Source organism: Nannobrachium achirus (genome assembly GCF_963921795.1).
Source record: "Nannobrachium achirus genome assembly, chromosome: 15".
NCBI classification, from domain to species: domain Eukaryota; kingdom Metazoa; phylum Chordata; class Actinopteri; order Myctophiformes; family Myctophidae; genus Nannobrachium; species Nannobrachium achirus.
In genome coordinates, this window is record NC_137822.1 from 51,211,664 (window position 1) to 51,234,851 (window position 23,188).

The 23,188-nt window shown below is 42.7% G+C and overlaps 1 protein-coding gene across 1 annotated transcript in view; it reads left to right on the plus strand.

Moving 5' to 3' along the window:
• ppip5k2 (diphosphoinositol pentakisphosphate kinase 2) overlaps positions 1-23,188 on the plus strand; it is a 132,949-nt gene that overhangs the window by 47,926 nt on the left and 61,835 nt on the right. Inside the window, exons 12-15 of the mRNA XM_080743233.1 lie at positions 3,137-3,246; positions 7,221-7,306; positions 13,161-13,286; positions 14,662-14,783. Of these exons, the coding sequence (XP_080599359.1) occupies positions 3,137-3,246; positions 7,221-7,306; positions 13,161-13,286; positions 14,662-14,783 (444 nt within the window). The remainder of the gene's footprint in view (positions 1-3,136; positions 3,247-7,220; positions 7,307-13,160; positions 13,287-14,661; positions 14,784-23,188) is intronic.

Genomic DNA, 23,188 nt, shown 5'->3' on the forward strand with positions numbered 1-23,188 from the left:
TACCACCTTTTACCAAGCACTTTGATGTATGGGATACAACAAAAGTTCATGCCTTAACCCTACACTTAGTCCAGTCGGTCTTCCAATGCCATTTAAATCCTGTGTGGTCTGTACACCATCCGGTTAACTAAAACCCCATTAACCTTGGCTTGTCTCTCCCGCACTGGCACAACCTGTCAGTTCAGGTGCAGCTATCTAACTGTTTTGGGGTAAATTAGACAGCATTTGGGATACTAACTTAGCCTAGTTCCAGACCCTGAATCGCTAGCCACACCCCTTAAAAATGTTGTTTTGGCGATTCAGGGGTCTAGAAGTGCTCTCATTGAAGAGGCCTTCCTCGTTCGAAAATCCGTACGGCGAATCAGTGTTGTGAATCAGCGTCTTGTGATCAGCTTGGGTGGGGGTTTCCCAGAACTCATGTGCGTTTCCAAGTAAACCAGATGTGTTAAAAGTTGTTATTTAACATAATCTAAAATGACATCAAATCGTCCTTAATGAAAAATACATACAATTCTATGAGAAAATGTATCTTTTGAGGATCCAGGGGGCCATCTTGAAAATAGAAATTTCAAGTGGCTGGAAGTGATTTCTTGTCATAAAGACTGCTCATATCAATGTGCATGCTTGTGTCACTTAACTAAACAATTATATTGCTTAACTGCTCCATTTAGGTGGTGGCAATCTTGAAAAATGGCCGCCATCTTGAGTGGCTGTGGCGTTTTTTTGTCAAATGAGCCTTTCAGATAGCTCATAGCAATTTTCATGCTTGTATCACCAAATAAACCAGTATATCACTTAACTGCTCCTCTAAGGTGGTGGCCATCTTGAAAAATGGCCGCCATCTTGAAATGTCAAGTAGCTGTGGGTGGCTTATTGTCAAGTGACCCACAGAGACTGCTCATGCCAATTTTCATGCTTGTATCACCAAATAAACCATTATATTACTTAAATGCTGCACTAAGGTGTCGGCCATCTTGAAAAACGGCCGCCATATTGAAATTTCAATTGCCTTGGCCAATTTTCTTGTCAAGTGACCCATGGAGACTGCTCATGCCAATTTTCACGCTTTTATCATAAATTGAAAGATCGTAGCACTTAACCGCTCCGCTATGTGGAAGCAGTTACAGGTCAGTACACTTTGGTTTATATTATTATTATTATAGTGTAGAAGCAGTTACAAGTCAGTACACTTTGGTTTATATTATTATTATTATTATAGTGTAGAAGCAGTTACAGGTCAGTACACTTTGGTTTATATTATTATTATTATTTTAGTGTGGAAGCAGTTACAGGTCAGTACACTTTGGTTTATATTATTATTTTAGTGTGGATGCAGCCAGAGTAGAGCAGACTGATCTGTTGTCTTCTGTCTCCTCCAAACCTTGGCTTCACTGCTGACAAATGACACAGGTTGTGTCTTAGTGCAGGGGTTCCCAAACCTTTTTGTCTCAGGTCACCCCATAAATATTGTTTTAATCCGAGGCACCTCTACATTATAATGTTCACTCCCAGCACCTTATATTTATAGCATATCGTCGTCGTCGGGTGGAAACCTTGTACGTCCAAAACTGTTCGTTTTGTATTTATCATCTATAAAATGTACTAAACTAGTGAAAACAGCCGATCTACGAGGCGTTGTGTGCTTGTAGATCAGTTTTGTGCGACAGTCTTGTATGATGAAGCAGGGCTTTGCTTTACCAAAAGACGTACACATTTGAAACTTGGAGATACGAGGTTTCTGCCTGACAGTGACGATATTTTTATGTTGCGAGGAAAACGTTGAGATAACAGCCATTTTGGTTAGAACTGACTGAAAATAACTAATAAGTGTCCAAATAAATTCCAAATATTATCAAATGATCTTGCGGCACCCCTGGACTGCCGTCGCGGCACCCCAGGGTGCCCCGTCACCCCCCGTCACCCCAGGGTGCCCCGTCACCCCCCGTCACCCCAGGGTGCCCCGTCACCACAGGGTGCCCCGTCACCCCAGCCCGTCACCCCAGGTTGCCCCGTCACCCCAGGGTGCCCCGTCACCCCAGGGTGCCCTGTCACTCCAGGGTGCCCCGTCACCCACTTTGAAAACCCCTGTCTCAATGTGTGTACACCAGAGAGGATATGCTCTATAAAACAATTACATAAATACCATTGGTTTTATAATGTATTGGATTCAAAATAAGTGTAAAATCCAGTATAATAACCAGTAAGACTCCCTAATCGGGAGATAAGCGACCGTTGGTCGCTTATCTCCACAAATAGGCCAAAAGTTTGTTTTACCAATTATCAAGACATACGGGCAGTTGACAGTTTGCCATGGTTACTCATTGAAGTTGAATCTCCATATATGGAGATAACCTACGCATCACCCTAAGTCTGACCTCACCAGCCCATATTTGGGAATGAGCAACTTATGTCTCCATATATGGAGATATGATGACATCACACAGTCCTCAGCCGATGATGTGGCGTGATGTCATACAATACACAAACGAGCCCTACAGTATAAAGGGGCAATTCTTGCCAGGAAAGAAGCATTTCTTCGACTCAGACCTTATCGCCAGGGTTGGCTTATAGCAGCTGTCGGTAGATAATGCCGGTCTTATATAAGGGTCATTTGTGTACGGTGTGATTTGCCATGGTTACTCATTGAAGTTGAATCTCCATATATGGAGATAACCTACGCATCACACTAAGTCTGACCTCACCAGCCCATATTTGGGCATGAGCAACTTATGTCTCCATATATGGAGATATGATGACATCACACAGTCCTCAGCCGATGATGTGGCGTGATGTCATACAATACACAAACGAGCCCAGATATGAGCAGGGCAAAGGTGTGACGTGTGACGTGTGACGTGACGGACGTGACGGACGTGACGGACGGCCGGTGGAGGTTTTGATACTAAAATGCGACCTTACGGTCGCAATAAATAATACATCATTCTCTATATACAATACAACACAATGCAATGCTTTGCAGTTTATTATTCACGTTTGAGCCAATAAAAATATGTTTTTATTATGCGATTAATAGTGTGATTAACTACACAAATCATGCCATTAATCATGATAAAAATGTTAATTGTTAAAAAACAGCAATAATAATAATTAATATTATTCTGATTATTATTAACAGGAAGTGCTGGACATCGCTCGACAGCTCCTGGTGGAGTTGGGTCAGAACAACGACTCTGAGATCGAGGAATCCAAAGCAAAGCTTGAACAACTGAAAACAGTCCTGGAGATGTAAGAGTTAATATCTTGTACTAACATATTAACAACTGAAAACAGTCCTGGAAATGTAAGAGTTATACTAACATATTAACAACTGAAACAGTCCTGGAAATGTAAGAGTTAATATCTTATATTAACAACTGAAAACTGTCCTGGAAATGTAAGAGTTAACCCTTTTAGTGCCTATCCCGAACTAGTTCGGGATATTCGGGATCAAAAACAATTTTTTATTTGCTATTTTACTTACCCCGAGCTGCTTGGAGCAACGTGGGTGGTCCCGGCTCGCCCAGCGCTCACCAAAGAGAGACGCTAGATGCTCCGACGATTTATTCCATTGAAAATGGTTTAAAATAAAGTTTAGACCCCCCCAATGTTCACCAAATGTTCATTGTAGGCGGCGCGACGTATTCCAGGGTGCCTATCCCGAACTAGTCCGGGATATTTAATAAAATGAATTATTTTATCGGAGGCCTCAACGAAGCCCCGGTCTAGACGTCCATCCTTGGCCGGGACTTAGACTCGGCCATCCACGGGCCGTATTCGCGCTAACGGCCGAATCGCGCCGCCCACTCCAATAATAAATCACATCTTTAGACAGGATTTTCTCCGGATTCTGTCCCCAGACCCAATGAGAAAGTTTTTTGCGGCTGAAATAGCTTTAGATCGGGCTTCTCAATGGATTAGCATTTTGGCTACGTGTCAGCTAGCTTCCTCCTCTGGACACCCATAGGATTGACCGGAGTGAAAACACAGGCCAGTTGGGAGAGGGTCGACGAAAGCTATAAAGAAGGTCAATGGAGAAATTTCTGGCACTCTAGCACCCCTTGTGGCCGGATGGCACTGTATGAGTTAACATCTTATACTAACATATTAACAACTGAAAACTGTCCTGGAGATGTAAGAGTTAATATCTTATATTAACAACTGAAAACAGTCCTGGAGATGTAAGAGTTAATATCTTATACTAACAACTGAAACAGTCCTGGAAATGTAAGAGTTAATATCTTATATTAACAACTGAAACAGTCCTGGAAATGTAAGAGTTAATATCTTATATATTAACAACTGAAAACTGTCCTGGAGATGTAAGAGTTAATATCTTATATTAACATATTAACAACTGAAAACAGTCCTGGAAATGTAAGAGTTAACATCTTATACTAACATATTAACAACTGAAAACTGTCCTGGGGATGTAAGAGTTAATATCTTATATTAACAACTGAAACAGTCCTGGAAATGTAAGAGTTAATATCTTATACTAACATATTAACAACTGAAAACTGTCCTGGAGATGTAAGAGTTAATATCTTATATTAACAACTGAAAACTGTCCTGGAGATGTAAGAGTTAATATCTTATACTAACAACTGAAAACTGTCCTGGAGATGTAAGAGTTAATATCTTATATTAACAACTGAAAACTGTCCTGGAAATGTAAGAGTTAATATCTTATATTAACATATTAACAACTGAAACAGTCCTGGAGATGTAAGAGTTAATATCTTATATTAACAACTGAAAACTGTCCTGGAAATGTAAGAGTTAATATCTTATATTAACACCTTCTAAGCCAAGGGGAGCCCCTTAATGTTAAAACCGTACTATATCGCACATCCCCCCAGGGACTCTCAGCCACGTCGTACATTCCCGGACTTTGTCTTTAAAACCGGAATAAAAGCTTTTGATCCGAAAATCGGCGATCGTCTAACCTTCCCTAGTCACCACTCGTGCACTGATAGCTCATGCAGACCGTGCATGAAGCAGAGGTGACGTCAGCGCCTCTCCTTCTCCAAGGCACCTTCCACCCATCCGTTTACTGTCTACACACTCGAGCTCCTCCTGCAGCCATGCTTGGGGCTATGCTAGCGAAACTTTTCAGTTCTGTTCTTCAGTCACACATGGACTATTTGCGGGGACATTTACGTGAAAGGATCGCGCACGCGAAACGCACGGGGACATCGACGATCGGCCAAAACCCCCATTCTATCCCAACGGAAATCGAGAAAATCATGGTGAGTTACTGGCCTGGGGAAAAAAAAAAAAAAAAAACAGCGGCGCTGTTCAAGATGGAGGGGCTGCGGGGTCATGTTTATAAACATAATATTATGTCTCAGATCACAATACAATAATAGAAATGTCACGGCTAATCTACCAACCACCATTCTATTTCGGACGTCAAGGTGTTAACATATTAACTCATTTAATGCCACCCTTTCACCACTAGAGGGGGCCAAGTGTGCCACAGACAATCCCATAGAGATATGCTGGTATATGCAGAAGCCCTGCAGCCATGACTTGCCTAAACACTTTCCTTTGTGCATGTACAGGAAGAGGATGAAGTTAGCTTGAAGTTAGCTATTGGCTACCAAGCATTTTAAAAGCCTTATTTTCGTCAACTTAGCCATGATTAAACCTTGCACACCTCATGCATGGGAAAAAAACAGAGAAGAATGAGCTCTAAAAAATCCAATGCAATCCTGGATTGCATTGTTGTGGGTTTGTGCAGTTTGTTCACAGCTTTCAAACAAAAAAATCCGATTGGAAATCCGTTCAGGCATTCTTGAGATAATAGCCATTATGTTTTACACTGTTGTGAGCTTGGAGGTCTGCTACCTGAGTTGTATGGGGGTTGTATGGGGGTTAAACATGCAAAATCGCGATTGAAATCATGTTCACTAGTTTTGATGGGGTCCAAAAAAAAAAAAATCAAAAAAAAAATTTCAAATTTTTTTTTTTTTTTTTTTTTTTTGAATCACGTGTATACACGTGATTGGCACTGTGGGATGCGCTAATATATCACGTGTATACACGTGATTGGCACAGAATGAGTTAACAACTGAAAACTGTCCTGGAAATGTAAGAGTTAATATCTTATACTAACATATTAACAACTGAAACAGTCCTGGAAATGTAAGAGTTAACATATTAACATACTTCTCTTTCAAAATAAAAATGAGTGGTGTCTTTCAGAATAAAAGCAACCTTTCTCTCCAAGTACCGGTAACTGGAGTCGGTCTGCTGCTCAGATGGGCGCAGATGGGCGTGGCGTACGTGGTCTTCGAATGGGCGTAGCGCGATGGGCGTGGGAAAGGCTGCCACGAGCCTATAGCCAGCAGCTCGCCGTTCGGCTCCCACTCCCACTCTCGCAGTTCCTACCGTAATTACACTACTTAATGCGCAGCGAATTTTGGACGGGGGTCGGGGGCTCATTTTACCGGGGGTCCGCTCACTATCCCGACGGGCCGCTGTTCCGACTAGCGTCGGCAGGTTAGTTACTGAGGTACGGTTACTGAGGTTAAGTTTAGGGTTAGGGATAGAGTTAGGGGGTTAGTTTTAGTTTGAGTGGCACGCGTGCCGTGGACCACCTCCAGGGACCCCTGGCTATATAACAGGGGGACATGCGGATATATAGAGAGAGAGAACCAGGGACACGGGACGGCCGCCGTTCCACTCCTATCCGAAGTGGGCTGCAGAGGCGGCGGTCCTCCGCAGCGGCGCGACCACATTTGCATCCCCCGGAGCGATGGTCCCAGGGCGCCGTCCGTGAGCCACCCCGTTAGAAGGGTCTTTTTCCCGGCTACACAGGGTGTAGCCAGGGGGTCCCCGGAGCTCCGCGATACCTCCAGGTGTCCCCGGAGGGCGGAGGTGGTCCGCGATACGAGCCACTCAGCCGTCCCACTCCGATGCTCCAAAGTTGGATAGTAGTGGAACGGCTGCCGCCCCGTGCTCCTGGTTCTCTCTCTATATATATCCCCATATCCCCTGTTATATCGCCGAGACCCCAAACTCAAAGACGGATGCGAGTGGAGCGGCGAGCCGCTGGTTCTCTCTCCCAGCACTACCGAAGACCTTTCCCACACAAGTACTTAACTCCCACTCCCGTACGTAACTCCCACTCCTGTACGTAACTCCCACTCTGCGCAGCAGCACAGAATCCGCCGCCATCTTTAACCTCCAGTTACTCATGTCTCTTTCTCTCTTAGGTACGGCCATTTTTCAGGCATCAACCGTAAAGTGCAGCTGACTTACCTTCCACACGGCTGCCCCAAAGCCTCCAGTGAGGAAGAAGGTAGTATTAATGTTATAATGTAATGTAATTACCAGAAGAAGGTAGTATTAACCCATTTAGGCCTAGAATTATTGAATGCTTTAACCAGTGAAAAATAGCAGATATACAAGCTCACAGCGGTGCCGCGCTGCGAGCTTGTACATCTGCTATTTTTGAAAAAGTCGTGAAAATGTGTGCAAATCTTTGAATATATGTATTTTCAAAGCGAACGTTTGTGACTCAAATTTTGCTTCTGGGTGGTCCCTGGAACTAGATATTTTGAAATGGGGGTCTGTGGCCAAATAAACATCATTTTGGGGGTCCTTCACAGACAGAATAGCAGAAAGTGAATACATTATCTGGCACCGGCATCGCTGGTAACTGCCGCGGCAGCCACCACCGCACGGACGGGCAGTTTACCGCTACGGGACCTGCCGGTCCGTGCGGCGGCCGCCGGTCCTACTGGCGGGACTGCTGGTCCTATCGCCGGCGATCCAGTGCGACTGCTGTTCGAACTAGCGGTCGTGCGGCAGTGTCTGCCGCTGCAGTTCCGCGGCAGGTGACGGTGCCAGAGAATGTATTCGCTCTTTCTACTATTCTGTCTTTGTTTCTGTCTAATAAAATATATTAGCTCTAATTACCAACACATTATTTGTTATTATGGCTTTATTCTGTCTTATTATGTCTTATTATGTCTTAAAGGAGAGTTCCTGGGTAAAATAGACCCCCATACCTTTTTAAATGTCTTCTCCCAAGCTTGCGAGATGGTTCAGACACCCCATAGTCCCAAAGAAGCATTATTATTTTTTTATCTATAATTTTTATCCCACACCACGCCTGGGGAGACAACGGACTGACCTCATGCCTCCTTCTATGCATGAGGAGTCGAAGTTGCTTCTTTTCACCTGACAGTGGGGATTTCCCTGGTTTGGACGTAGCGCGTGGAAGGAACACGTTATTCCAACCAGTTCCTTTCCCCTCCATCAGGCGCCCCGGCTGGCCAGGGGGAGGCATTATTGAGACCAGGATTATGTGCATGTTTTTGTGAGGGTATCAACCCTAGGAGACACGGGGAGAACATGCAAACTCCACACAGAAAGGCCCTATCGCCAACCCCACCTAGGGTGTGGGCGCTGATGACGCGGACGAGGAACACGCCGCCAGCGCCCACAGCGTCCCCTGGCGGGAATCGAACCCAGGACCTTCTAGCTGTGAGGCGAAGCGCTAACCACTGCGCCAAGGCCATCGCGTGTTTGTCGAGGTCGCGGCAACAGAAAATTAAACGATCCGCCAATCATAGTAAACCACACACACTGGACAACAATATCGAGTCCAGACGGAGCCTTTGTAGCCTATACCATAACGTAACCATAACGCATTAACATTAACATGACATGTTATTATCTGAAGTAATGCTACTGCCCTGTCCCTGTGATTTTTATATGCAAACTGCTAATAAAGTAATCAATCAAAAGAACGAGAGATTTATCTGGGAGACTTACAGTGCGTGCGCCACGGTGCGTGCATGAATGTTTCTTTCTGACAACCACCTAAATATTGTCCAATTATAGCAGACGCAATTTAGGCTATATCCGACACAAATTGATTAGAAGTTTTCCCTGCCGGGACCTCAACTAGTGAAAACAGCAGATCTACAAGCTCACAACGCGTCTCTTCACTTGCTGTGAGCTTGTAGATTGGATATTTTCACTAGGCCTAACCTACTTCATATTATTCTTTTTATATGTAATTTCTTAGATGTGTTTGCTTGTTTGAAAACAATATGAATACATAATCATGTAGGATAGGCTATGCGGTCGGTCGGTGAAATGACGCAACGAGGAGGCATAATATAGGCTTATACACTGGACCCATATAGCCTACTGTAGCTTTTTATAGTCTTGAAATAAAAGATAATTTGACAGACAAAACTATAGCCTGCATGTAGGCCTACTGACCACTGTTACATGCAATCAGGATAATATTTCTTTATAAAGACAACGGGTAGCCTATATATGTCCATGGCGCGCCACATCCACTGATCCACAGGCGTGATTTTTGATTGATAGCATAAATAGAAAGGGAGATATACTATCACATGTCATACAAAAAAATAAATAGAGAGTTCACAGAATAAATACAAATCTGATTAAGAGCAATTGCTTGAGAAATGACCAGGGTCTGGGAATTGAAGCGCAGCTATGGGGCGATCCTCCACCCAGCTTTACTCTATAGCTTTTTATTGCCTTATGGTAGGCTGTCAGACTATATTTTAGTTTGGTTTAAATAGGCCTACTGTTACATTTCTTAAAGAAATGTTTGGCTATTTATTATGATATGGTTAAACCATGGCGTGATCATTTGCATTTGCTGCGTTGTATTATAGCCAATAAAAACACTATTTCTGTTAGAAGCCTTGTCATTGAACGTTCTTTAGATTCAGGAAACATCTATGAAGTGTCTTACTAGCTCAGAAATAAATCAATTAGTCTATTAAGTGTTTTGTAGCCTTATTCTATAGATATTATTAACCGTAATCTACTTGCGTTCTGGAGTCATTCAATGAAATGTCGGGTTGATGCGCTGCCGTCTCCAATCTCTCCATGTGTCCAAAAAAACAGATGTATAAACTGTTGACACGCCGTGACTCAATGCGTTGATATCTTGTAACTCTGTTTTTTTGGTGTGGCGCACCGCGCATCGCGCACGATCACGGAGAAAAAGAAAGACTCCACCGTTTGATTCAAATCAACCATGCATGGTTTGGTAAATTAAGCGATAAAAAAAGGTCTCCTCATTCATTCCTTAAGCCCAGCATGACAATGACTGTGTCCCGTTGGCCGTTAGTAATCAGGTCTTTATTTGCTGTGCAATTAATGAATGAAACTGATGGAGCAAAATGGCATGCCACACTTAGCAAATCATTTCTTTGAATACTCATCTTATATAAACAGAATTGACACAATGAACTGACACTCTATCACTTCTGCTAATTATATGGGTAGTAGGCCTATTCTAGGACTAGGTATTAGTATTAACTGAATGAGTGGTTGGTTTGATTTTATTTATAATGAAATTGAAGGCAAAAACAAGCATTAATTCATTATTTAATCATGCGAAGACAGCCGACCCAAATTGCGCAAGGAAACCCCACCTGCGGTTGTATTAGAATCCTATAAATAAAGTGCTCATGTCATGCTTCTCAAATAGACTACACAAATACAATAACTGGAGTTTAGGTCTGCAGCAGGGATTATTAATTCCAGGGGTGATGTGCGGTAACCGTTTCAACTTTTTTTTTTTTTTTTGCAAATGAAATGATGAATGCAGCAGCAGCAGCAGCAGTCCATAAATAATCAAAGCAAGCATGTAACATAATGATCAGTCAATCAAATTGGATATTAAAATATCCACGCAGTCTGTGTAGTTTGGAAGGGAGGCAGGACCGGTGCATCACATACAGCAGGCGATGACAACAAAATGAGAAAGGCTTGTAGCCTAACATTTCCTCGTTGCAATGAACAGCTAAATGATTTCCAAATAGGGTCACATTAACAACCACAGCAACTAGACCATAGAATGACAAAACAACAAGCTGACAAAGTGTCAAAATCTATCAAAATCAAATGTTATTTTGTATTTATTCCTTGGCTGGCTTCTGCGTCCATGAACGCGGAAGAATGGCTGTCTGAGTGTGTCTGTTGATTCTGGAGGTGTGTGTGTGGGGGGGGGGGGGGGGGGGTTGATTGCAGGGAATCAAGCGCTGCGCTGCAAGGAATCAAATTGATTGGTCGTTAAGGGGAGAACCCAGGATCGCGCTGCAGCGATTGGCCGCTTTGTCAGACGCGCGAGAGATTTGACTGGTTTGTTGTCCAGCACATTCCAGGGAAACGGGGACCGCGATTGGCGGCCCAACCTCGACAGAGAAGTCACAGCAGGCGCCACCGTGCCCCCAGAAAAATAACCGGATTAGACATTTTAGAGCATTATAATCCATTTTTGATTGCAGCTTCTACTCGACCATGGCTCCATAATGGACCGCGTCTATTCAATGTCTAATCCGGTTATTTTTCTCGCTTCAAAGTCCATATTTTCGCTCCGTATCAGTTCCCCATAATGTATATAGTTCATCGAAGCATTAACTTCTCCAGGGCACAGCCATTGTTGTTGTGAAAAAGCTACTCTTTTCGAGTCTCGTTCAGCTTGAACTCCCGCCGTCTCTCGCGGGACAAGACTCAGAGTAGAGCAGCAGCAGCAGAACCTGTAGAAAGCTTTTACATTATTTCTTATTATGGCTTTATTCTGTCTTATTATGTCTTAAAGTGTACTGTAAAAGAGGATGGGACCGATGTGACTTATGGGGGTTGGTGTAAATAGTAACAAAGAAATTGCTGTCTTATTGTGTCTAACATAGACATATTTAGTCACTTGTACGCATGCCCCCACCCACTGAAATCAAAATACTAAAGTCGCTAAAACAATAGAAAGCAGTAAATGAAAACATTTTAACACTCATCTTTTCTTTTCTCTAATTACAATCTAAAATATGAACCCTTGTAAAAAAACAAGTTGTCCTTTAAATGTCGAAAACTGCACTTCTGCGTCTGAAATCACTGGGCTTCTCACTGCGGTCATGGGAAATGTAGTTCTTCTCACTGCGGTCATGGGAAATGTAGTTGTTGGGTTTTGTTTGACTACTGTAGTTAGTGTGAGGGGTGAATGAACTTTGAATGAACTTTATTTAAAGGACAACTTTAGTTTTTTACAACAAGGGTTCATATTTTAGATTGTAATTAGAGAAAAGAAAAAGTGAGTGTTGAAATGTTTTAATTTGCTTCGTTCTATTGTTTTATCACGTTTAACGTGCTAAAATGTATACATGTATACAGATACATGTATGGTCATTGAGTGTTTCAGTAGTGCTATGGGGGGGGGGCTTAGAGGGGGCTAGTCCTTCACCGGGGAGGGGGGGGGGGGGGTGTTTAGTTATAGCCTTTTTTTTATTAAGCTTATTAAAATGGGGGGGTGAACTGACTGTGTGTATATATATTATATATATATTATATATATATTATATATATATAAGATATAAAACGCAGTGACCCCTCATTGCTCTAACTGACTGTGTGTATATATATTTATGTATATATTATATATATTTGCAGATATAAAACGCAGTGACCCCTCATTGCTCTAACTGACTGTGTGTATATATATATATAATATATATATATATATATTATATATATAAGATATAAAACGCAGTGACCCCTCATTGCTCTAACTGACTGTATATATTATATATATATATTTATTATATATATTTACAGATATAAAACGCAGTGACCCCTCCTTGTTCTAACTGACTGTATATATTATATATATATATATATATATATATATATATATATTTATTATATATATTTACAGATATAAAACGCAGTGACCCCTCCTTGCTCTAACTGAGTGTGTATATATATTTATGTATATATTATATATATTTACAGATATAAAACACAGTGACCCATCATTGCTCTAAGTGACTGTATATATATATTATATTTATAGTATATATATTATATATATTTATTATATATATTTACAGATATAAAACACAGTGACCCATCATTGCTCTAAGTGACTGTATATATATTATATTTATATTATATATATTATATATATTTATTATATATATTTACAGATATAAAACACAGTGACCCCTCATTGCTCTAACTGACTGTGCATATATATTATATTTATATTATATATATTATATATATTTATTATATATATTTACAGATATAAAACACAGTGACCCCTCATTGCTCTAACTGACTGTGTATATATATTATATTTATATTATATATATTTACAGATATAAAACGCAGTGACCCCTCTCTCCTCTTGGTGTTGAAGTGGGGGGGTGAATTAACCCCTGCAGGAAGGGTCCAAGCGGAGGAACTTGGCAGAGCCTTCCGCTGCATGTACCCTGGTGGCCAAGGTAGGTACTGCACCTATATATCTATGCATTGTGTATATATGTGTACACACATATTGTACATACACCTCTGTGTGTGTGTGTGTGTGTGTGTGTGTGTGTGTGTGTGTGTGTGTGTGTGTGTGTGTGTGTGTGTGTGTGTGTCTGTGTCTGTGTGTCTGTGTGTGCGCGCGCGTGTGTGCGTGCATGCTTTCGCCGTGGACTGAAGACTCACCTTTTCAGACTCCACCTAAACTCATAGCACTACTGAAACACTCAATGACCATACATGAAGCTAGTTAGCATTTGTTTTTAGGTTTTTTAGAACTTTTTTTTTCTTTACTGATTATATTGTTTTTTTAGATTGATATTCATATGCATTTGTTATATTGTTGTTGATGTTCTGACATATCTTGTTTATTATAGTGGTGTATTATCTGCGTGTATAGTCTGCTAAATGCCTAAACTTTACCCTGCAGGACGATAAAGCAAAGTTGCATAAAAGCATGGATGCACTTGTTTAGTGCTGCGTTGCCTCTTTCACCACCCTTGTCATTCTCATATCTATTCTAATGCAACACAAATATTAACATATTGATATACTGTATATATGTGACATGACTTTAACATGTGCCAGGTGACTCTAACACTTTAAAGGTGTATTCAGTGACAGTGAAAGTGGCCGGGGGTCATCTTGTCCCTTACTGGCCTTACAGCGTGGAAATGTTTAGTTTTTTATAGATTGTGTACACCATTATAATGTTCTTGTTTTGATCATTAGACCCAATCACTGAATATCGGTAGGCCTACGTCTCCAGCTTCAGGATATGTATGATACTGATTTACTACCAGACTGTGGCATTTTATGAGTTCAGTAGTTTACAATCTAGGCATTTAGCAGACGTTCTTAATTCAGAGCGACTCTGGTTCTCAAAACTTTTATTTTGACCATCATAACTAAACATCATAACATAACTACGGCCATACTCTACCCTGATTGGTCGAGGACTGGCTGGCCACATCTGAAAAACAAATCTAGCTATGCTCGCAACACGGGCCATGGTGGAAGTCCTTATATGGTCAGCACACATTCTAGTGAGGAGAATGAATGGAAAATGTACCAATTATATTTTTATTTGAATGAAATACAATCACTGAATATACCTTTAACGTTGTTTTTCAGGTGACACTAACGTTGTTTTAACGTTGTTTTTCAGGTGACTAACACTTTAAAGTTGTTTTAACGTTGTTTTTCAGGTGACTAACACTTTAAAGTTGTTTTAACATTGTTTTTCAGGTGACACTAACGTTGTTTTAACGTTGTTTTTCAGGTGACACTAACGTTGTTTTAACGTTGTTTTTCAGGTGACACTAACGTTGTTTTAACGTTGTTTTTCAGGTGACTACGCAGGCTTCCCAGGCTGTGGCCTCCTGCGTCTTCACAGCACCTACCGTCATGACTTGAAGATCTACGCCTCGGATGAAGGACGCGTTCAGATGACTGCTGCTGCCTTCGCCAAGGTTCTCCTTTAACTTCATCTGTCTGTCTGTCTATGCTGGTTGCGACCGTCAGGGAGCAGTTTACTATGAAAACCTCCACCGGCCGTCCGTCCGTCCGTCCGTCCGTCGGTCACACGTCACACGTCACACCTTTGCCCTGCTCATATCTCTGCATCAGTATGACACCAGTAAGACTCCCTAATCGGGAGATAAGCGACCGTAGGTGGCTTATCTCCACAAATAGGGCAAAAATATGTTTTTCCCAAATCTTCCTCATCCATGTTGATGACATGAGTGTAGACATGCTGTGTAGTGATATTCGTGATTTTAGGGCAAAAACTGTAGGAGCAGTGTCCAAAAATGTGTTGTAAAAATCGGCCTGAAGGTGGCGCTAGAATAGGGCCATGTGAGAAATGAGGGGTGGGGTCTCCGCGTTGCCTTGGCGGACGAATAGGTACCGGCCCCGGCTCTCCCGGACGCTCCTAGCCCGAGTTACGGCATTTTATGTGCGCTGCAGTGGCAGGGGGTCCTCCACTGGGGGCGCCACCACTTTTGCATCCGTTCTGGAGCACCAGGAGTCGGTGGTCCCCGGGAATTCCCCGCGAGCAGCCCCGTTGGGGTGGTCATTTGGGCATTTTTGCACATTTGGTCATTTTTTACATCTGGGGGTCCCCCAGGCTCCGGGGGTCCTTGGAGGTTGTAGTTTGGCAGGCAAGGAGTGTGTGTGTAAAATGTGGCATGGATCGGGTCAACGGGTGCGGAGATATAAGCAGGGAAAAAGTGTGACGTGTGACGTGTGAGCACATTTGGTCATTTTTTTCATCTGGGGGTCCCCCAGGGACCTGGGGGTCCCTGGGGCTCCGGGGGTCCTTGGACGTTGTAGTTTGGCAGTCAAGGAGTGTGTGTGCAAAATTTGGCATGGATCGGGGCAACGGTTGTGGAGATATGAGCAGGGCAAAAGTGTGACGGACTCACTCACTGACTCACTGACAGACAGACAGCCCGTGGAGGATATTACCAGTAAGACTCCCTAATCGGGAGATAAGCGACCGTTGGTCGCTTATCTCCACAAATAGGCCAAAAGTTTGTTTTACCAATTATTACACTCTATGTGAACATTTACATCAACAAATCCCAAGTACTATGCAGAACGACCCATTTCAAGTTTTTAATGTACAACAATATTTAGAAAATAGGTCTACAAGCTGACAGTCCTCGTCCCTTATATTCCCATAGGTTATATGGAGATCTCAGTGTTTGTCAGTCCTTGTTCATTTATGCCCATATATGGACATCTCTATATCTACTGTAACAGTCCTTGTCCCTTTATGCCCATATATGGAGATCTCTTAACTGTAAGTCCTTGTCCCTTTTATGCCCATATATGGATATTCCTGATGTCATCAGTATATGAACATATATGGGCTTTCTGATATGCCCATATATGGAGATCTCTTAACTGTAAGCCCTTGTCCCTTTTATGCCCATATATGGATATCCCTGATGTCATCCGTATATGCCCATATATGGGCTTTCTAATATGCCCATATATGGAGATCTCTGTATCTCCATATATGGGTATAAAAGGATACTTCAGGTCTGACATCAGGTTTGTTTATATTGGGTTGCTAGGTTTGACATCACAAACTCTATGGGCCATCTGACCTAGAAATCTATATTTGGGCATAGATGACTCATCGTGACCTCATCACACGTCGACCGCACGTGTGACGTGCGGTCGACCGCACGTGTGACCGACGGACGGCCGGTGGAGGTTTTCATACTAAACTGCGACCTTACGGTCGCAATTATCAAGACATACGGGCAGTTGACAGTTTGCCATGGTTACTCATTGAAGTTGAATCTCCATATATGGAGATAACCTACGCATCACACTAAGTCTGACCTCACCAGCCCATATTTGGGCATGAGCAACTTATGACTCCATATATGGAGATATGATGACATCACACAGTCCTCAGCCGATGATGTGGCGTGATGTCATACAATACACAAACGAGCCCTACAGTATAAAGGGGCAATTCTTGCCAGGAAAGCAGCATTTCTTCGACTCAGACCTTATCGCCAGGGTTGGCTTATAGCAGCTGTCGGTAGGACCATATATGGATTCTGTTAGTGTGGATCTCCTAACAGGGCATCATCTGGGATACAATCCCTTTTATGCCCATATATGGAGATCCCTAACAGAATCCCTTTCATGCCCATATATGGAGATCCCTAACAGAATCCCTTTTATGCCCATATATGGAGATCCCTAACAGCATCCCTTTTATGCCCATATATGGAGATCACTAACAGCTAACAGAATCCCTTTTATGCCCATATATGGAGATCCCTAACAGAATCCCTTTTATGCCCATATATGGAGATCCCTAACAGAATCCCTTTTATGCCCATATATGGAGATCCCTAACAGAATCCCTTTTATGCCCATATATGGAGATCCCTAACAGAATCCCTTTTATGCCCATATATGGAGATCCCTACCAGAATCCCTTGTATGCCCATATATGGAGATCCCTAACAGAATCCCTTTTATGCCCATATATGGAGATCCCTAACAGAATGCCTTTTATGCCCATATATTATGGAGAAATCCCTGCTCTGAGTATCTGACATCAGTGTGATGTCACCTGTTTATGCCCATATATGGAGATCCCTGCTCTGCGTATCTGGTTGCTATGGTAAACAGTTGGTTGCTAGGGTAAAAAAACATGGTTGCTATGGTAAACAGTTGGTTGCTAGGGTAAACAGTTGGTTGCAAGGGTAAAACCATGGTTGCTAAGGTGGTTGCTAACGTACACTAACAAACCAGCAACAACAGACTGTTGCCACAGCAACGTACACAAAGGTTTGTGTACACATGTGGTGTGATGTCATACTGATGCGGAGATATGAGCAGGGCAAAGGTGTGACGTGTGACCGACCGACCGACCGACGGACGGACGGCCGGTGGAGGTTTTCATAGTAAACTGCTCCCTGACGGTCGCAATCACACCACATGTGTACACAAACCTTTGTGTACGTTGCTGTGGCAACAGTCTGTTGTTGCTGGTCTGTTAGTGTACGTTAGCAACCACCTTAGCAACCATGGTTTTACCCTAGCAACCAACTGTTTACCCTAGCAACCAACTGTTTACCATAGCAACCATGTTTTTTTACCCTAGCAACCAACTGTTTACCATAGCAACCAGATACGCAGAGCAGGGATCTCCATATATGGGCATAAACAGGTGACATCACACTGATGTCAGATACTCAGAGCAGGGATTTCTCCATAATATATGGGCATAAAAGGGATTCTGTTAGGGATCTCCATATATGGGCATAAAAGGGATTCTGTTAGGGATCTCCATTTATGGGCATACAAGGGATTCTGTTAGGGATCTCCATATATGGGCATAAAAGGGATTCTGTTAGGGATCTCCATATATGGGCATAAAAGGGATTCTGTTAGGGATCTCCATATATGGGCATACAAGGGATTCTGTTAGGGATCTCCATATATGGGCATAAAAGGGATTCTGTTAGGGATCTCCATATATGGGCATAAAAGGGATTCTGTTAGGGATCTCCATATATGGGCATAAAAGGGATTCTGTTAGGGATCTCCATATATGGGCATAAAAGGGATTCTGTTAGGGATCTCCATATATGGGCATAAAAGGGATTCTGTTAGCTGTTAGTGATCTCCATATATGGGCATAAAAGGGATGCTGTTAGGGATCTCCATATATGGGCATAAAAGGGATTCTGTTAGGGATCTCCATATATGGGCATGAAAGGGATTCTGTTAGGGATCTCCATATATGGGCATAAAAGGGATTTTATCCCAGATGATGCCCTGTTAGGAGATCCACACTAACAGAATCCATATATGGTCCTACCGACAGCTGCTATAAGCCAACCCTGGCGATAAGGTCTGAGTCGAAGAAATGCTTCTTTCCTGGCAAGAATTGCCCCTTTATACTGTAGGGCTCGTTTGTGTATTGTATGACATCACGCCACATCATCGGCTGAGGACTGTGTGATGTCATCATATCTCCATATATGGAGACATAAGTTGCTCATGCCCCAAATATGGGCTGGTGAGGTCAGACTTAGTGTGATGCGTAGGTTATCTCCATATATGGAGATTCAACTTCAATGAGTAACCATGGCAAACTGTCAACTGCCCGTATGTCTTGATAATTGGTAAAACAAACTTTTGGCCTATTTGTGGAGATAAGCGACCAACGGTATCCATATCTATGGAGAGTGTATAGTTGCGACCGTCAGGGAGCAGTTTACTACCAAAACCTCCACCGGCCGTCCGTCCGTCCGTCGGTCACACGTCACACTTTTCCCCAACTCATAGATACGATGACATCACAGAGTCCACAGCTGATGATGTGGCGACATCACAGAGTCCACAGCTGATGATGTGGCGTGATGTCATACAATACACAAACAAGCCCTATATAAAGGGGCAATTCTCACCAGGGAAGAGAGCATTCCTCGACTCAGACCTTATCGCCAGGATCAACTAAGCTTATAGCTTATCATCACATCCAACCATCTTAAGATACTCAGCTAGTGGGGAATGCTCTCTTCCCTGGTGAGAATTGCCCCTTTATATAGGGCTTGTTTGTGTATTGTATGACATCACGCCACATCATCAGCTGTGGACTCTGTGATGTCATCGTATCTCCATATATGGCCATCTCCGTATATGGAGATATAAGTCGTCCATGCCCAAGTATGAGCTGGTGAGGTCAGACTTTGTGTGATGCGTAGGTTATCTCCATATATGGAGATTCAACATTCCAGGTGTAACTATGGCTGCCCGTATGACGTGAGAGGTGGAGGTTGTGATATTTGTGGAGATAAGCGACCAACCCGATTAGGGAGTCTTACTGGTATATATGTATGTATGTATGTATGTATGTATATATGTATGTATATATATGTATGTATATATGTATATAAGTATGTATATATTTATATAAGTATGTATATATATGTATGTATATATGTATGTATATATTTATTGCGACCGTCAGGGAGCAGTTTACTATGAAAACCTCCACCGGCCGTCCGTCGGTCGGTCACACGTCACACGTCACACCTTTGCCCTGCTCATATCTCCGCATCAGTATGACATCACACCACATGTGTACACAAACCTTTGTGTACGTTGCTGTGGCAACAGTCTGTTGTTGCTGGTCTGTTAGTGTACGTTAGCAACCACCTTAGCAACCATGGTTTTACCCTAGCAACCAACTGTTTACCCTAGCAACCAACTGTTTACCATAGCAACCATGTTTTTTTACCCTAGCAACCAACTGTTTACCATAGCAACCAGATACGCAGAGCAGGGATCTCCATATATGGGCATAAACAGGTGACATCACACTGATGTCAGATACTCAGAGCAGGGATTTCTCCATAATATATGGGCATAAAAGGGATTCTGTTAGGGATCTCCATATATGGGCATAAAAGGGATTCTGTTAGGGATCTCCATATATGGGCATACAAGGGATTCTGTTAGGGATCTCCATATATGGGCATAAAAGGGATTCTGTTAGGGATCTCCATATATGGGCATAAAGGGGATTCTGTTAGGGATCTCCATATATGGGCATAAAAGGGATTCTGTTAGGGATCTCCATATATGGGCATAAAAGGGATTCTGTTAGGGATCTCCATATATGGGCATAAAAGGGATTCTGTTAGCTGTTAGTGATCTCCATATATGGGCATAAAAGGGATGCTGTTAGGGATCTCCATATATGGGCATAAAAGGGATTCTGTTAGGGATCTCCATATATGGGCATGAAAGGGATTCTGTTAGGGATCTCCATATATGGGCATAAAAGGGATTGTATCCCAGATGATGCCCTGTTAGGAGATCCACACTAACAGAATCCATATATGGTCCTACCGACAGCTGCTATAAGCCAACCCTGGCGATAAGGTCTGAGTCGAAGAAATGCTTCTTTCCTGGCAAGAATTGCCCCTTTATACTGTAGGGCTCGTTTGTGTATTGTATGACATCACGCCACATCATCGGCTGAGGACTGTGTGATGTCATCATATCTCCATATATGGAGACATAAGTTGCTCATGCCCAAATATGGGCTGGTGAGGTCAGACTTAGTGTGATGCGTAGGTTATCTCCATATATGGAGATTCAACTTCAATGAGTAACCATGGCAAACTGTCAACTGCCCGTATGTCTTGATAATTGGTAAAACAAACTTTTGGCCTATTTGTGGAGATAAGCGACCAACGGTCGCTTATCTCCCGATTAGGGAGTCTTACTGGTGTATGTGTATATATTTATGTATATATTTAGGGTCTCCTGGCTCTAGAAGAAGAACTCACCCCATCCTGGTCCAGATGGTGAAGCGTGTATATAGTAGCGACCGTCAGGGAGCAGTTTACTATGAAAACCTCCACCGGCCGTCCGTCCGTCGGTCGGTCGGTCGGTCGGTCGGTCGGTCACACGTCACACGTCACACCTTTGCCCTGCTCATATCTCCGCATCAGTATATAGGGCTTGTTTGTTTATTGTATGACATCACGCCACATCATCAGCTGTGGACTCTGTGATGTCATCGTATCGCATCAGTATATAGGGCTTGTTTGTTTATTGTATGACATCACGCCACATCATCAGCTGTGGACTCTGTGATGTCATCGTATCTCCATATATGGCCATCTCCGTATATGGAGATATAAGTCGTCCATGCCCAAGTATGGGCTGGTGAGGTCAGACTTTGTGTGATGCGTAGGTTATCTCCATATATGGAGATTCAACATTCCAGGCAATGCTCTCTTCCCTGGTGAGAATTGTATGACATCACGCCACATCATCAGCTGTGGACTCTGTGATGTCATCGTATCTCCATATATGGCCATCTCCGTATATGGAGATATAAGTCGTCCATGCCCAAGTATGGGCTGGTGAGGTCAGACTTTGTGTGATGCGTAGGTTATCTCCATATATGGAGATTCAACATTCCAGGTGTAACTATGGCTACCCGTATGACGTGAGAGGTGGAGGTTGTGATATTTGTGGAGATAAGCGACCAACGGTCGCTTATCTCCCGATTAGGGAGTCTTACTGGTATATATGTATTTATTGCGACAGTAAGGTCGCAGTTTAGTATGAAAACCTCCACCGGCCGTCCGTCGGTCACACGTGCGGTCGACCGCACGTCACACGTGCGGTTGACGTGTGATGAGGTCACGATGAGTCATCTATGCCCAAATATAGATTTCTAGGTCAGATGGCCCATAGAGTTTGTGATGTCAAACCTAGCAACCCAATATAAACAAACCTGATGTCAGACCTGAAGTATCCTTTTATACCCATATATGGAGATACAGAGATCTCCATATATGGGCATATTAGAAAGCCCATATATGGGCATATACGGATGACATCAGGGATATCCATATATGGGCATAAAAGGGACAAGGGCTTACAGTTAAGAGATCTCCATATATGGGCATATCAGAAAGCCCATATATGTTCATATACTGATGACATCAGGAATATCCATATATGGGCATAAAAGGGACAAGGACTTAAAGTTAAGAGATCTCCATATATGGGCATAAAGGGACAAGGACTGTTACAGTAGATATAGAGATGTCCATATATGGGCATAAATGAACAAGGACTGACAAACACTGAGATCTCCATATAACCTATGGGAATATAAGGGACGAGGACTGTCAGCTTGTAGACCTATTTTCTAAATATTGTTGTACATTAAAAACTTGAAATGGGTCGTTCTGCATAGTACTTGGGATTTGTTGATGTAAATGTTCACATAGAGTGTAATAATTGGTAAAACAAACTTTTGGCCTATTTGTGGAGATAAGCGACCAACGGTCGCTTATCTCCCGATTAGGGAGTCTTACTGGTGTATATATGTATTTATTGCGACCGTCAGGTCGCAGTTTAGTTGCGACCGTCAGGGAGCAGTTTACTATGAAAACCTCCACCGGCCGTCCGTCGGTCGGTCACACGTCACACCTTTGCCCTGCTCATATCTCCGCATCAGTATATAGGGCTTGTTTGTTTATTGTATGACATCACGCCACATCATCAGCTGTGGACTCTGTGATGTCATCGTATCGCATCAGTATATAGGGCTTGTTTGTTTATTGTATGACATCACGCCACATCATCAGCTGTGGACTCTGTGATGTCATCGTATCTCCATATATGGCCATCTCCGTATATGGAGATATAAGTCGTCCATGCCCAAGTATGGGCTGGTGAGGTCAGACTTTGTGTGATGCGTAGGTTATCTCCATATATGGAGATTCAACATTCCAGGCAATGCTCTCTTCCCTGGTGAGAATTGCCCCTTTATATAGGGCTTGTTTGTGTATTGTATGACATC